At 31.2% G+C, this 17,500-nt stretch overlaps 1 protein-coding gene across 3 annotated transcripts in view; it reads left to right on the top strand.

Annotated features, from left to right (window-relative positions):
• The window catches only part of LOC127062475 (ras-related and estrogen-regulated growth inhibitor-like), a 79,877-nt gene that overhangs the window by 60,253 nt on the left and 2,124 nt on the right, over positions 1-17,500 (top strand). For all 3 annotated transcript variants that reach the window (XM_050990756.1, XM_050990757.1, XM_050990755.1), the window contains exons 5-6: positions 6,209-6,390; positions 16,070-17,500. The exon at positions 16,070-17,500 is cut by the window's right edge and continues 2,124 nt beyond it. In XM_050990756.1, coding sequence (XP_050846713.1) covers positions 6,209-6,390; positions 16,070-16,328 — 441 coding nt within the window. In that variant the 3' untranslated portion in view covers positions 16,329-17,500. The remainder of the gene's footprint in view (positions 1-6,208; positions 6,391-16,069) is intronic.

Here is a 17,500-nt window from a genome sequence, read left to right as displayed (position 1 = left end):
TTTCGATATTTTTTCGATCTTTTTTCGAATTTCAATAGTTAATTTTAAAGACGATGGGATTTAAGTAGGTCATTAAAACAGCTGATACATAATTCTTGATATCTTCTTTTTTTTCTTAACTATTTCTTCGAAGAAGAAAGACTCGAATCGCTTTGAAAGATAGAACTCTTGATTGATTTTTTAAAAATTATTACTACTATCATTCTTATATTTTTTTTTTTAAAGAAGAATATCAAATAGATTTATGAATTTATTAACATGAATTTTTGTAATATTTGATATTTATTATAAATAATAGTACAAAATATAGTTGTAGTAATAAAAGCAAAATACTACTATTATTAGTTCTATTTTTTTTAAATAAAGTCTCGACTTAGTTTTGGATGATCTTCAAGATCAGATAAAGCAAGATGGATTTACGAGAGATTTATTGAAACGAATTTGTTTTTTAATAACAACGATAATATTTTCTTTGGCAAGATAGTCAAGGATAACCCTTCTCAAGTTTTTGTGAAGATTCCATGAAAGCGAGTGGCCCGTTATCTCGACGGGAAGCCTCCGTTACTGTATCTCGTAACCACTGACAATGACTTACAGTGTTATTACTCGTAGTTTTACAACGATACGCTTCCTACCGGGTTCACCCCTCCTCAGAGAAGGGCAGTAACAGTAACTTATGACCGTTGTAACGAGCGTCGGCCGTCTCGAGAGTTGCTGTGGCAAACGAGAAAAGGGTTGCAATAAGAATAGAAAGAAAATGGGGGGTAGAAAAGGTGGAACGAGCTGATAAATTGAATTACTTCTAACACTTTGAATAGAACATTTACCAAATCGAATCGTTTCAAAATCCTAATAATTATATAAATACAATCGATTATTTGTGTTTTCGATTATTTGATATAATCAGTATTAAAATTGATTGATTGATTTATTTTTTAATTGAAAACAATTTTACGATTGATCTGTTGTAATTAAATTTTCATGAGATTAGCCATTGTTTACATTTAAATCAGAAATTAATTATATCAATTGTAATTAATTATTTTATATATATATATAATCATTAATAATATAAATCGTATAATCTAATTACATATCGAAATAATAATTTCGAAATATTATTTTGTAAATGATCTATTTTACTTCTTTCTCAAATCACTCTTTTTATCGAATTAAAATTTCTTTGACTTCTGTACGAAACAAAACGAAACCCTTTTGATTTCAATCGATTTTATTATTAAATAATAATATCATAAAATTATAAAATATCAATAAATATAATCATCTTTGCAAATCTAATTTTCACATTTTTTTTAAATACGATTCTTACATCGATTACAGTTGTAATTATTTATATTGCACGTGGCGAGTAGTCATAACGCACCGATGGAGAATTTCCACTCTCCCTCATTTTCTTATTTCCCTTTCCCCTCGTCGATAGAGAAATTCTTTATACGTCCACATAAGGCTCGGGCAATTGGCCGAAGGGGAATTTTCGGTTTTTTTCACGACGCGTCGAACTGGCAATAAGCGCGACACACGGGAAAGAAGAGTTAAATGACTCATCATAAAATGATCTCATGGAGGTACTCAACGAGACGTTTATTGCGACGATTCACCTTTCTTGCGGCACTAAAATCGAATTTTCTAAAAGTCATCTCTCGCCCACCTAGTACTGTTGTTATCCCTCCTCACCTTTTCCTCTTCTTCTACATCTCTTCAATCTCAACCCTTCGTATTTTCTTTTTTTTTTTTATATATCTATCTTTCGTCTTGTCCCTTTTTCTTCTCTTCATCTTCATCGTCTTAATTACATCTTCGTTCGGCCGATCTACTCGTATGTATAAAAAAGAGATAGAGAGATGGAGACTGTAATATAGAGAGAAAAAGAGAAAGAGAGAGAGAGAGAGAGAGAGAGAGATAAGGAAACAGGTAGAGAAAGAGATAGATAGATAGAGAGAGAGAGAGAGAATTATGTACTCGTTCAACGAAGAAAGACAAAGACAGAGAAGACCATAATAATTAAGGCGCTCGTAACGTCGCTAAACGTCCATGTTCTTCCTGGTTAGAAGGCGGTAGTCTCGGTGACGTATCGTTTTCTGATGCGTTGGAGTAGGAAGAAAAACAGAACGTGAAGTAGAAGGTATAGAAAAAAAGGAGTGAATAATAAGCGGTAAATTTTCGAAATAATAACGAGTTAAAGAGATGGATAGGATCGATAAATAAGTTTTCAAAAAAAAGGGCAATGCCGTCGACGTGAAATTTACGAAAGGAAAAAATCTACAAAAGAAAAGATGTAATGAGATTAGAAAGTATAGTAGAAAAAAATTCGGGAAGAATTATGATAATAATATTTGAAAAAAAAAAAGAGAGAGAAAAGGAAGAAATGAAAACGATATAGATACAAAATTAATGGAAAATAATAAGGAAGGGAAAAGGAATAAATATGTTTGAAACAATATATTAAAACACGAATAGAAATAAGTAATTAGAAATAAAGTAATTGAAAAGAGAAAAGAAAGCGAGCTAGATTTAAGAAATATGGGAGAAGAAACAAAATTACAATGAAAAATGTATTTGAGAGTTTAGAATTGTGCCAATTTTTTCGTTCTCATTAGATACACATACACACATGTACACCTGAGAAAATACACTCGATATCAATAGAAATGAACTCTCATTCGTTTCATCGTCGACAATATATACGCTATTCTCTAACTAATCAATATTTCTAACACGTTTCTTGAAGATTAAGCTTTTAAACTTTGAAGAGAGAGAAAGAGAGAAAACGTGAGATGAGTTTGATCGAGTAGATTGAATCGTTAATATAAGTGAAAAAGGATAGATAGATAAAGAGAGAGTGTGTGTGTGTGTGTGTGAGAGAGAGAGAGAGAGAGAGAGAGAGAGAATATGTATCCTCAAGACTTTCAAAGAGTAAGTACTACGAACTTCTCTTTCTCTCTCTCTCTTTCTCTTTCTCTCTCTCTCTCTCTCTCTCTCTCTCTCTCTCTTTATATTTCTCTCTCTTTCTATCCCTGTCTCTATCTTTCGCGGCTTTTATTTACGAGCGCGTTACACGCAATGTTAATTCGACATATTTGACTGTAAATAATGACTGTAAATATACACGCCCCTTGTCACGACATTATATTTATAACCTGCTATAAAATTCCTTCTCGGTTCCAAGAGGCTCTTAAAATTCTTCGGACAGACACAAAAGGCAAAACGTAGGAATGATTATTATCGATCAATGTTATCAAATACGATTATAAGAATCAATTATTTTCACACGAAACGTAAGATAGGAGATAAAAAAGTGGAAAAGGAAAAAGTGAAGAATCTCTTTTTAGAAATCTTTTCCTCTTCCTTTTTTTCTTTCCTCTTTTCTTTTTTTTTTTATCTTTTATTTTATTTGATAGATTTTATTTGATAATACCAAAGACATTGTATCTTTTTTTTTTGTGATTCTTTTTTTTATCGGTATGTAAGTTTTGTTAAATGAGTTTTTATATCTTTAAATTAAGAAATAAGAAATAGATGAACGAAGAAATAATTTTTATGATTTTTCTTCTATATAAATCCAACTCTCGTTACATTAATTTTTACAAGACATAAGAAACAAAATAGAAAAAAGAAGAAAGAAAATAAAAAGACAAAACAATGAAAAGAAGAAATCTTCCAAGTGATTTTTTTTTTTTTTCTTAGAAATTTCTGCAACAATACCAAAATAAAAGAAATCATATTTCAATCATTCCCTCTGGTTACTTTTCATTTTTTTTTTCTTTTTTCTATGCAGATTTATTTAACTTTCATCGAATTAATTATCTATCGTTCTTCATAGTACGAGATATAATATGGTGATAGTATTTCTTTTCTTTTTTTTTTCACAAATTCAGATTATCATACTATAAAGACACACAACACACACACACACACACACAGATATGCACATGACGTTTCCTATTGTCTATCGGTCGACCTCCTACGATCACGTGGTGTATCGTCCAACGAGTCCTAAGGTTCAGGGCCAGGTTCAGCACGTTAAGCAAGGCAAATCTATAAGACTCGATGCACGATTCGTCCTCTCTTCGTCTACATACTCATATATACATATATATATATATATACATATATATATTAGTTATTTATATATATAATATATATTAGTTTAAGTTAATATATAACCGATTAAGTTAATTAAATAAAAATATTTATAAATATATAAATATATATATATTTATTTATATGTATTAGACATATCTATCTATCTATACATCTATATATCTATATATCTATATATGTGTGTGTGTGTGTATATATATATATATATATGTATATGTATATGTATATGTATTAGACATATATATATACATATAAAGAGGAAGGAGAAGAAGAAGAAGAAGAAGAAGAAGAAGAAGAAGAAGACAGAGAGAAAGAAAATGTCGATGATCACGATCCCGTCGATCCTGTTCCTTGGTAATAATTATCGGCTGTGCTGTCAGTGCCAGGTCAATGGGAAAGCATTGGAACGACCACGAGAATCGACAGCTTCCGTGGGTCGTTAAACTTGAAACGGTCTCTCTCTCGTTGGACTATTGCTGATGCTGATGCTGCTGCTGATGCTGCTGATGTTGCTGCTGCCGCCATTGCCGGCGTTCCTGTTGCTGCTGTTGCTGTTACTGATATGCTGCTGTTACTCTTACTGCCAGAGTCACCGTTTGTTTGTGTTTACTATTACTAGAGAAAAGAGAAGAAGGAATAGCTCATGTGAGCTACGTTTTTCATCGTGATCGATGCATTAGCAATTAGAGCGGCTCGACTGTTCCTCCGACTCTCGAAAGTCCTTTCGTTTAGCCGGTTCTTTAAGTTTCGGGTCGAAGATCAATTCGCGATTCTGTTTAGGATCGAAAGTTGAAGCGTACCTTTGCGTTTCTTTGGTTCCTTCGTTTTGTATCGTGATCAACGGTGATCCTTTTTTTTTCTTATTTTTCTTTTTTTCTTTTTTCTTATACGAAATATTCAAAATGATCTGTGTGTGTGTGTGTGTGCAATGACTTATATATTAAAAAAATAAATTCTTAATTAATTTAAATAAAATCATAAAAAATTTACTACAAAAAATAACGATAGATCCATAAAGATTGAACATGATTAGCTGATCTCGTTTTGAAAATTGTGCGAAAAAATAGAAGGCAAAAGAAAAGAAAAGAAAAGAAAAAATATTAAAAAATACTTTCGTGATAAAATCAAAGACGATTAAGTTAAATTAATTTAAGCTAAGTTAAACTCGAAGTTCGTGAAATTCTAAGAAAATAAATAATGAAAAAAGAACAAGTTGTAACGAGAAAAGAACGAAATAATTAAAAATATACTTTAAAAATAAGATAACGTGACAATTAGTGACAACCAGTAATTATATAATAACAAAAGAGAATATTATCCTAATTAATTAAAAGCACGTTGCTATCTATATCTAAAGATTTTTGTCATTAGCATCATTTTCGTAATTTTCGTTCGTGCAAATTACGAATAAGACGGTATCGCATTTGTATGTCTTTTCCTTCGTGATCCATGAATTAGCAATTAAAACGGAATACATAGCAAAGCGATCGGTTCCACGCGAAGTCTCTCTCTCTCTCTCTCTTTCTCTCTCTCTTACTCCTTTACCTTCTCTAATCTCTAAGCGCCAAGTCAAAGGTTACCTTGAGAAAAGGTTCTCCTTTTAAGCATTACCGATTTCGATTATCTTCTCGAATATCCACATTGTTAGTTGGTTCTAGTGAACACCGAAAAAAATTTCTCTGCAAATCTTTCCCTACGTAAGATTTCTCTCTTAGAGATGTTATTAGAATCTAATATTGGAATATTAGATAATTTCTTTTTTTTTTTTGTTTTTATTTCTTTCACGATATATTCGTCATTGTAGAATCAGAAAATCGTATTCATTGATTATAAATATCGTACAAATTAATTGTTAATTTTATATATTTGTAGTAAAATTTTTATCATCGTATTTATGATAGATCAAACAAATTCGTTCGAGAGTCTTGAAAATACCGACCTCGATAATAAATTATGATTAATAATTACGATTAAAGAAGCAATATTGATTATAAAAATTTATTACGAATATTAAAATTGATTATGAATGTTATATTAAAATTCGTATGAAAGTTTTATTATTGAAATCTATTTTTCTTTGTTCTAGGAAAACGGTTGCCTCTATTCGCACATACGATGGGGCGAGGCGTTCGTCGTCGTTTACAGCGTTACATGTAAACGAAGTTTTCAAGAAGCAAGAGGACTTTTAAAACAGCTTGCAGATTTACGTTTACCATCTTACTTTACTGCACTCTTGCTCGGCAATAAGAGAGATCTAGATCATGCTCGGTAAGTGTCCGTTTTAATTCGATAAAAAAAAAAGAAAAGAAAAAAAAGAAAAACACTTGTTATGTCTTGGCACATACAATTCTATGTTATTTAATCAATAGTAACATTCCTAATATCGACGAGTCATCAATGCTGGTCTATAATTAAATTCAGTCGTCATTAAGTGCACGCGAAAGCTGTTAATTCGAGAGGATTAGGTAACTCGGAATAGGTGGAGTCTATATATAATATAAGTGTGTGTGTATATATATGTATATAAATACATATATATGTATATGAAAAGTACTCTATAACGGCACGTCGAAGAGGTCACTGGACGATCGAGATCGAGATCCTTGCACGAATCGAGTTCCTTTCGGATGCTGCGTTTCTATCTTCCTAAAGAGTGGATGTGAGAGAAAGAGAGAGAGAGAGAGAGAGAGAGAGAGAGAGAGAGAGAGAGAGAGAGAGAGAGAGAGAGAGAGAGAATTTATTTTCGATCTTGGCAGAGAGCCATCGTAGGCCATTTAAAGAGGAAGATACGATCTAAAGATTCGGTAACTAATTCGAAGAGGAACTAATTGTAATGAATATCTATACAAATTTTAATTATATTATTATTATTATTATTATTATTATTATTATTATTATTATTATTATTATTATTATTATTTGATTTGGTCGATTCATGACTATTATTATTATTATTATTATTATTATTATTATTATTATTATTATTACTTGATTTGATCGATTCAAAAATAAAAATATAGGATAGTTATTAAAAAAAAGAAGTTTTCATATTGATTCTGAGATTAGAATTCATTAGAATTCTGTGATATATTAAAGAGAGATTTCGCAAGTAAAATGAGATTTTTTATTTTCTACTGAAAAACTGTATTCATGAATTACATTGCATATTTCATTCAGAGCTCTTTCTATCTAAAATCGAAAAAGAGATAAGAAAAGAAACAAACTCAGAATTCTGTGATATATAATATCAAAGGAACAACCCCATCCAAAAAGAAATGAGTTTAATTTGAAAATATTTCTTAAAGGATTTTGATAAACTCTACTAAGAAATTGAAAAGATATTGTATCACAGATATATTGGTAGAAATATATAGGGTTGTGGACAAAGACACGATATCTTATTCAATAATTTTACGATCAGCCTTTAAGTAAATTAAATATCGACTTAATTCACTTCTTTCTCTCTTTTTCTATTTTTTTTTCGAAAAATCTCGTTCACTTGTCCGCACATTTATCGCGTGTCTATGGAAAAAGTGTGTCTTCCTTCTCAACTTGGCACACAAAGTCTAGCATATAAGTGTAGATACTTTCTTTCCACGTGCTCGTTTGGCCTATTAATCTCTCAAGTCAGTTCACTTTCCACCATAGCGATTAGCGGCCGCGAGGTGTAACAGGATCCACGTTGCCACTCGTCCTCTCAGCTCGTAAACGAGCATGATTTCGCGTGAGCCACGCGATTCGAGATACTCCTTCATTATTTTTTTTTCTTTTTCTCCCTTTTTTCTTTCTTTCTTTCTTTCTTTCTTTCCTTTCTTCCTTCCTTCCTTTTTTCTGCGTTTCATTTTTCTCTGTTTCTTCTTTTTCCGTTTTATTTATTTATTTATCTTATTTTATTTATTTTTCATCTTATTTTTCGCATTTATTTTCTCGTGTCTTGTACTTGCCGGTGTTAAAGTCGATGTGATTCGTTTCGTGATTTTACTGTCCCATTTTCTATCTCTCATTCTTTTTTTGTCTCCTTTCTCTCTTTTCTTACTTTTATTCGTAGAATTTTCATTATTTTTAAGGTTCATTCAGAAGGAAATTTTTAATGTCACGTTATTAAAATTTTATATTTTTGTATTTTATATTATAAATTCAAATTATTAATTCATTGTTATTTTTTTTTTTTTTTTATAAAAAGAGAGAAAGAAAGAGAGAGGATGTTCATTGTGACTACTTTTTATAATATACAGACTCTTTATAATATATGAAGGGTGGCTTTACAAATAAAATGTATTCGAAACTTCTCCACTCTTCTTTTTTTTTCTTTTTTCTTTTTAATTATTATTATTTTTTTTTTATTTTAATATTCGCTCAGTTATACCAGTTTTGTCGTCGAAATGATTTTCCAATAATTTTTGTTGTGTCATTTTCTCTCTCTCTCTCTCTTTCTTTCTTTATTTGGCTTCTTAATGTTTCATTAATTTTTTCGTATACTTTTTTCATATATTTTTTATATAAAATATAAAAAAGAGAATATTATTCTCTCTCTCTCTCTCTCTCTCGCAATTTTGTTTCCAAAATGAAAAAAAAAATTCCTCCATTCCTTGTTAATTTCATTTCTTCATCTCCTGTTTTCCTTCTCCTTTTTCTTCTTTTTCAATTTTCAGTTTCTACTTCGATCAGTTTCACCGTTGATGAAATAGTTTAGCACGACAACTTTAGTCCCGTTTTATATCTCTTTCTTTCTCTCTCTCCCTCTTTTTGGTTTCTCTATTTGGCTTCTTGACTTTTCATTGGCTACTTCACCCCCTTCACGTCCACACGTTGGCGGTGGCATGAAACGCGAAACGGGGCGCCGCCGACGACCACAACCCGACATAAGAGATCGTTTCAAGCGAGACACCCGGTAGTGGTCGAGTGGTCGCTCACCTAGAAACCGTTCACGCGATCTCTGCTACGACAGATCTGTTTACTACCTCTCTATCTATCTCTCCATCTTTCTCTCTTTCTCTTTCTTTCTTTCTTTCTTTCTTTCTTTTTTTCTTTCTTTCTTAGTAGACTCTGACCGACTTGGGTGATCCTGCCCACCCGCTCGACGAATCGATCACAACGATCGATGACGACGTTCTCCATCGCTTATGGACTTTATCTTCTATCGTTTCATCGGATTTTATCGATCTTCGAAATTTGAACTCTGACGATTGAATGTTCTCTTTTCTTTTTTCACTTTTCTTCTTCTTTTCGTTTCTTCCTTTTTTTTTCTTTTCTTTTTCTCTCTTTGTTTCTCTCTCCTTCGTCATCATCATTCTCACTTTCATCGTTCGGATCTATGATTCCATTACGCGATTTTATTTTTAGATTGGGCTGAACTCAAAGAAGGATGAAAAATAATAATAAAAGATAAAAAAAAAGAAATAGAGCAAAGAAAAATTTTGATATTCGTCGATTCTTCGAGATTTAATCTTCGATGATTCAGTTTCTTCTTTTCTTTCTTTTTTTTTTTTTTATTATCTGTTATTAATTCACACTCAGTTTTGTTTGGATCTATGCATATATTTTATTTTTGTATTTTGCATTTTTATAACAGATTGATCAAGAGAAAAGAAAGATGTGACAAAACGGTTTTTTTCGTTAGATGAAAAATTGAAATAATATGCAGTAATAATAATAAAAAAAACGATAACTTAATCTTATTCATTTCTTGTGAATGAATCTATTCAAAAGAACTTTATAATTTTTTTATTAAAATAACATCCGCATTTCATTTTAACAATGAAATATATATTAGTCTTCCGATGATGTATACATACACAAATATATATATATTATGCAAGAAGAGGACAACGTTCGGCATTGCGTCGTTTGGACAAAGTGAAAGTTAGAAAATAACGATTTCTGTTGTTCCTCTTCTCTGTCTCTCTCTCTCTCTTGTTTCTTTCTTTCTCTCTTTCTTTCTTTCTTTCGTTCATTCATTCTTTCTTTCTTTCTTTCTTTCTTTCTTTCTTTCTTCCATCTTAGAACCAACGTGAGAATCTCTTCGAATCGGCCGATGGGAACTCGTGATCTTTTTGCTTGCTCCATCTTATCTTCTTTCACAAGAGTAATAAAACAAAACAAAAGGGAATTACGTTCGTTGTTTTGTTTTTCTCTTCTTCGTTTCTCTTCTTTTTTTTATTTTTTATTTTTTATTCGTACTATTATTAGCTAACATACTCTGCGTTACGTTAATTAGCGCGAAGAGGAAACTTGAAAGAAAATTAAAAAAGGAAAAGAAAAAGATTCACTTTACTCTCTCACCATTCAGAACGTACACATGCACATATATATATAAGCACAGTATATATATGTATACATACATAGATAGATACATAATGAATGGTAGAAACGATCAATCAATAAATAGCTTTCATATCGGAAGCTTGAAAACAATTCAACGAAGTCGTTGAAGAATCTTTGACTTGGTTTATGTATTGCATCTCGTTGCATCTTGTTGCATCGTTTACGGTGCAAAGTGCATCTCTTGCATTGCGTGCCTGCGAACGAACGAGAGAAAGTTGACGACTCGCTACGGTAGTCCTTATCGTTTGCTCCTTGACGATAACCTTCTTCCTCTCTTTCTCTCTCTCTCTCTTTCTCTCTCTCTCTCTCTCTCTCTTTTCTTCTTTTTCTTATTTTCATAATATCCTATTAAACTGCCAGGACAATAATAATTAATATCACTTTATTAATCTATCTCTGTCTATTTCAGTCGATTCATTTATTTCAATACATTTAAAACTTTCTTATCCACATTCTTTCATTTTTGTTATTAATAATTACAATAAGTAGAAATGCATTTTCTTTTCTTTTCTTTTTCGTATTTTTTTTTCTTTTCTTTATATCTTCCTTTTCATTCGATCATTTATTTATTTATTTTTTTCTTTATTGCTTGATCTATGAATGAAACAAGTATTTTTGAAAAATATTCCTCCCCTCTCTCTCGATTGCACATTATTAAAATTCTATTCTTTTATTCTTTTATTTCTAATCTCTCTCTCTCTCTCTCTCTCTCTCTCTCTCTCTCTCTATCTCTATCACACTCACACTCACGCTCACGCTCGATTCAATTTCTCGATAAAAACAGACAGAAATAAGGTATCAAAGTATCAAACGAAGAATATGCAAAATGGCCTTCTTGAAAGGTACGTAGGTGAACCGGATATCGCGCTCGATAGACATCCTTTATTTTCCTGATGGCGACTAACTCCAACAGAGAAACAGGAATTTCCCGGACGATATCCCCTAGGAATGTGGATTGTCGTTAACGAGAGAAGCACGAAGGGAGTTTCTTCTCTTCTCTCTTTTCATTCTCATATTACGAGCTCTCTCTCTCTCTCTCTCTCTCTCTCTCTCTCTCTCTCTCTCTCTCTCTCTCTCTCTCTCTCTCTCTGTCTCACTTTTACATACTGTAGATAATCGTAAGCCCGGTAACGATCTCCTTTCCTACCTCGCCATCTTTTTTCGGCCCTTTACGCGAACGTTATGCGAGATAGGGAAACGTAAAGGATGTTTTACGACGATAAGTCGGACTCCGTTAGTTTTACGGCAGCACGTACGTACCGACATATACTGGGTGTTTCATTTTAAACGATATGATGGAATATATCCGATCCTCTTCGGTTTTATTAAGGAAACTTTCCGAACGTATGTTCGTATGTTGTCTATTTTGATTTCCTTTTCTTTTTTTTTTATTTTTTTTTTTGGGGGGAAAAATGTTATATCTGTTCCGGCTATTACGTAGCGGAGGCTGAGATAAAAAATTTCTTTTTTTTTTGTTTTTTTTATTTTTTATTTTTTTGATAGAGATCGATATCTTAAGTCCGACGAAGGTTATAGAAAATATCAAGAAAAATGCAACGAATCCTTACGGTTTATCTTTTTAATCGCATTTCATCGAGCTATGAAAGTTTTGAAATTTAAAAATACTTTTATTTATTCAAAAAGAATTATGACTTCGTATACTATTATGTCAATACGCGTTAAATTATTATTTCGAAATGAAACATTTCTTTATAAAATCGATAGTATCGGATATAATTGATTATATCGTTTAAAATGAAACGCCCTGTATATATGTACGTATATATATCTATATGCGTATATTGTGAGAACGGACTGTATTATATAGTTGTTCTCGAGGTATTCTTATTGTTAAATGTTCTTATGTAAAAAAAAAAAAATAAAAAAATAAAAAAAAAACAAAATAAAAAGAAAAATTCAAGAAGGTCACGGTTAATGTCCGGACTCGACCAGAAAACACAGCGTTTTCCATAAGAAACTTAAAGACTCTCACTCGAACGTTGTGTTCATGAATACAAATTATGCATTATTATATGATTATTATTATTATCATTATTATTTTCATCGTTATCATTATCGTAATTTTGGATAAGGGCAAAAATTGAAATTTGCTATTAGAGAATATTTCTTCTCTTTCTTTCTCTTTTTCTCTTATCTTTTTGTTTGTTCATTTTATAATATGTGGAGGTAGTTAAGAAAACATTCATATATACACATCATCATCATCATCATCATCATCATCATCATCATCATCATTATTATCATCATCATCATCATCGTCATCATCATCATCATTATCCCGTTATTTTTCTTTTCTTTTTCCTTCTTTTTCAAATCTGACGAGTCAGACATTTTCCTCAATATGAACATTCTCTTTTTTTCTATCAATTAATAAGCCTAAAATTTTATTGAAATTTTCTTTTACGAACTATATACACGTACACACATAATATATATATATATTTCGTTATAATACATGTATGTTCACATTCCCTTTTCTTTCTTTTTCAATAAATATTTTCGTAGCGAATAAATTTAACGAGAAAGATTTAACTTTTAACTAGATTTAATTCCGTTGCATGAAAATTTACTTAAAAAAAAAAAAAAAAAAAAAAAAAAAAGATTCGTTTCCAAATACGATTTAACAAATTTTGGTATATCATATCGAACAAATTCTCTTCCTGTTTGCGTATATTTGCGTATAATCGAAGTTCTATCTCTGTTTTATTTCTCTGTTTCTTTGTCTTTCTCTCTTTCGCTTTCAATGTCCTCTTCGCTGTCGGTGTTTAAAGGTCGTAGCGTTCGCCATTGTCATGATTCGCTTGGAGTCTTCGAAATGTCGAGAGGCTCACCCGTTTGTCGCCCTTTTCGCTTCTTCTGTTAAGAGTCGTGACGAAACGAATACTAATACGTAAACACACATACACACACACACATACACAGATATATGTAACAGGTATATACATTCTTGATATTTTATATTTGGTTCTAGTTGAGAAAATTTTCAAAGAGAATACGAGTATCCTATCTCTTCTTAAGTAACGATTTGAAAAAAGAAAAAATTATATATCTCTCTCTCTCTTCTTTCCTTCTGAAAAATAACAAAAGCAAGAAATTCTATCCTCCCTATATTCACTTCAAGAAAGCTACGATCTTTAAGAATCTATAAATTTAATAGTCCATTTGATCTGAATTTATAGAACAACCCTTATCGTTTTTCGTAATTAACGCAACGAAGGTATCCAACCTATTGGCTTTATTTATATATTTATTTAATTCTTTTTCTTTCTTTTCTATTTTATTTCTTTTTTTTCATTTTTATTTTTATTAATCGTCCAGGACAGGATCAAATTGCTAGAGGAAACGAAGGAAGCGAATATAAGCAAATAAAAACAAACGAAAAGATTAAGAGAGATATAGATAAACTAACGTTCGTGTGTAATACATACACATACATACAATACATACATACAAACATACATATATACGTACGTGCGTACATACGTACATATATGTATATTTACATGTATACATACACGCATACACGTTTACGTACAATCGAGAGGAGGTCCTCCTACGCGTTCGCGAGCTTCTCTTAGACTCTTCGAGAGTATCGTGTGTTCTCGCGAATTTAATTGCCACCATAAATATCATGTAGGAAAGGGGTGAGGAACCGAAAGGAGAGGCTACGATGCTTCAGACCTGAAATACGTTAAGATGTTCTTTCGTGCTCTCTCTCTCTCTCTTTCTCTCTCTCTCTCCTTTCTCTTTCTCTATCTTTTTCTCTCTATATCTCTTCCTTTCATTCTTTAAGATCGAGAGCGAAAAAGATCGAGATCCCTTCTGTTAGCATCGCGATATGCTTGCAATGCGTATTATTATAAATATCCCGTGGTGTTACAGACTCTCTCTCTTTCTCTCTCCCTCTTATTTAGCCTGGCGAAATTCCAAACATTTTCTCTCTCTCTCTCTCTCTCTCTCTCTCTCTCTCTCTCTCTCTCTCTCTTACATACACCCTGTTTCTGATTCTTACATTTACTTTCTCCTTAAATATGTTTTAAAAGATTGTAATAATATTATTATTATTGATCGATTTTCTTTACTTGTTAATTACGATCTTATTATATCAACATTTTTCATAATAATAGTAAATAGTAATATTTTAATTTATTAATAATTAATAAACGTATATTTATACCAAGCACTTTTGTTTTTATTAATTGCATAACTTCGTTCTCTTTCTCTCTTCTTTTTTTATTTTGTTATTTTTCTCTTATTTTATTCATCCTCTTGATTCAATTACACATGTGATCTTTGTTAATATTATGCGATCATTATACAAACGGTAGTTGTGAGATTATTTGTACAGAACATCTTTTGTAAACGTAATCCCTTCGTGACTTCTCTAATAACTTTATTTCTCTCTCTTTCCCTCCCTCTCTCTCTCTCTCTTTCTTTCTTTCTCTGTCTCTCACTATTTCTCGTCTATGGTAAACATTATAATAGCTCAATCCTTGCCAATTTCAAGATCTTATATTTCTATCGTCACGCGAACAGTTTCCGAACCTTGAAAACTTCCTGCCACTATAGTGTGTATGTATACCTATTTCAACGTCCGGATATCTTTTTTTTTCTTTTTCTTTTATTTTTCGAACAACCAGAGACAGACAGAGAGAGAGAGAGAGAGAGAGAGAGAGAGAGAGAGAGAGAGAGAGAGAGAGAGAGAGAGAAGATGTCAGAAATAAAGTCAAAGATAAAGAGAAAGAGGAATGTATTTCTGGAAGTCTTCTGGAACATTTTATTTCCCTCCTCCACCCCTCTCCCTCCAATTCCTGAACATCCACATTTTCTCGCATTCTTTTTCTTAATTCGCCTTTGTTCAAACTTTCCTGGCTATCTCGTTTGATTTCTTACTGTGGACTGTTACTTTGCAAGAAACTAAAACGAACGATGAAAAGATTCAACGAACACTTTGACGAATCCCACAATCGTAAATATTTTATTCGGGTGGGATACGTCATTCGGCGACCGTTATAAACGTTATATAGGAAAATTATTACGTTCTTTTTTTATCCCTTTTTTTTATGCTTTTGCACTTAATCGCACGAAAAAAGAAAAAAATGATCGTTTTTCTTTCTTCATTTTTATTTATTTTCTTTTCTTTTCTTCTCTTTCTTTTGCTTTGGGATTATTTAATCATGCGAACTCGTTTTTATTTTTTTTAATTTTTTTTTATTTAATATAATCGATATTTTATAATATTTAAAAAAAATTAATTTGTTGTTCATTATTACATGTTTTATTATAAATGTATAGATCATGCAAAATATTATATTTGTAATCTAATAAAAATTAATAATGAATTCCTAGATATATAAGAAAAAATAGATATAATATAAAATATAAACATAGATATAATAGATAAACATAGATATAATAAGAAAAAATGTCTTTTTATTATCGAGTATTAAAGATACACTTATTATAATATGATATTATTATTCGAGAAAACTTTTTCATTGTCACATCTTTTTGAAATCGTATTTCGATCTAGTAATTCTAATAAAAAAATTGCTATAAATAAATAAATTATTTATTATCTGTTTTCTCATTTCATTTACAGAGAGGTATGTGTGGACGAGGGGCAACAGCTGTCATTGGCTCACGGATGTCAATTTTATGAGGTCAGTGCTGCCGAAAGTCCAGCAGGTGCAGCTTTAGCCTTCCAAGCACTTCTACGAGAAGCAAGATCGGTTCAGCTTTTACGAGCTTTACCGATACGTAGAAAGCTCGGTGTTCACTCGGTGTCAAGGGTCCTCGGCACGATATTTGGCAAAAATACAACCAAGGATCGCAAGAAGAGGCCATCATTGAGTATATGACGCCTTCTATGCGCCCTACTCCTCGGAGGTCGCGACGAACCTGGTAGAAGAACCGACGTTGTTGTCCTCAGTAGCAACGTTTATACGAATCGTTGATCGTCCTACTCTCATTTTTTATATACATATATATATGTGTGTATGTATATATGTATATATTTTTCTGTTCTTTCTCTTTACACGATTTCTTTTTTCCTCCTTTTTCTATAATATCTTCATACAAATTTTTAATGGATATATATGTATATATATCAAAGAAAGATTTCAAGAATTAATTCAAGAATGAATAAATAATCTACAATTATTGAAAAAAGAATTTTCTAAGATTTGAGGTTTATACTTTTTAATGAAAAAATATATGTATATATATTTTTATGTAAAATGTCAAGAATAAATTTAAAAAAAGACAAATGGTATAAAATGACTGAAGAAAAGATAGAATTGTTGAATTAATTCGAGAAGGAAAAAAGAAAGACGATTTATATTTGTCGAAAAGATTTTTATCATTTTTAATATGGAAAACAAAAAGGGTTTCTAGAATTAATTCGAGAAATGAAAAGTGAAGAGAAAAATGAAGAAGAAAGAAAAAAGAAAAAGAAACATTTGTAACAAGAACGTTTTATGGTTATATCGTTGAGAATCTATCTCGATGATGAAATCGGGTTAAGTCAGACGATCGTCGTGCCAACATGGAGAGGGGTGCAAGATGGATGTCCTTGAGATGTCCCGAGTAATAATAATAAGATAAAAACGATGAAATCGACGAAGATGATGAAGATAATGATTATAATGATGATGATGATGATGATGATAATGATGATAATTATAATGGATGATGATGATGATGAATGATGAATGATGATGATGATGATGATGATGATGATGATGATGATGATGATGATGATGATGATGATGATGATGATGATGATTATGATGATGATGATAACGGTGACGATGATGACGATAGTGATGACAATGATTTTTTCGGAAAAAAAAAACAAGAAATAGAATCAACATAGAAAACGATGACGACGACGATTGTTTATGTCCAATCGAGAAGGACAATAATCGATAGTAGAATAAGATTCGATTTACAATTTACTTGATCGGTCTCGAGCTTATTCTTTTTTTAATTTTTTTTTTTCTTTCTTTTTAATATATCCATTCGGATTTAC

The sequence above is a fragment of the Vespula vulgaris genome, chromosome 3 (genome assembly GCF_905475345.1).
Source record: "Vespula vulgaris chromosome 3, iyVesVulg1.1, whole genome shotgun sequence".
Taxonomy (NCBI): Eukaryota; Metazoa; Arthropoda; class Insecta; order Hymenoptera; family Vespidae; genus Vespula; species Vespula vulgaris.
Note: the sequence above shows the minus strand (reverse complement) of the source record. Positions and strands in the feature narration are given on the sequence as shown.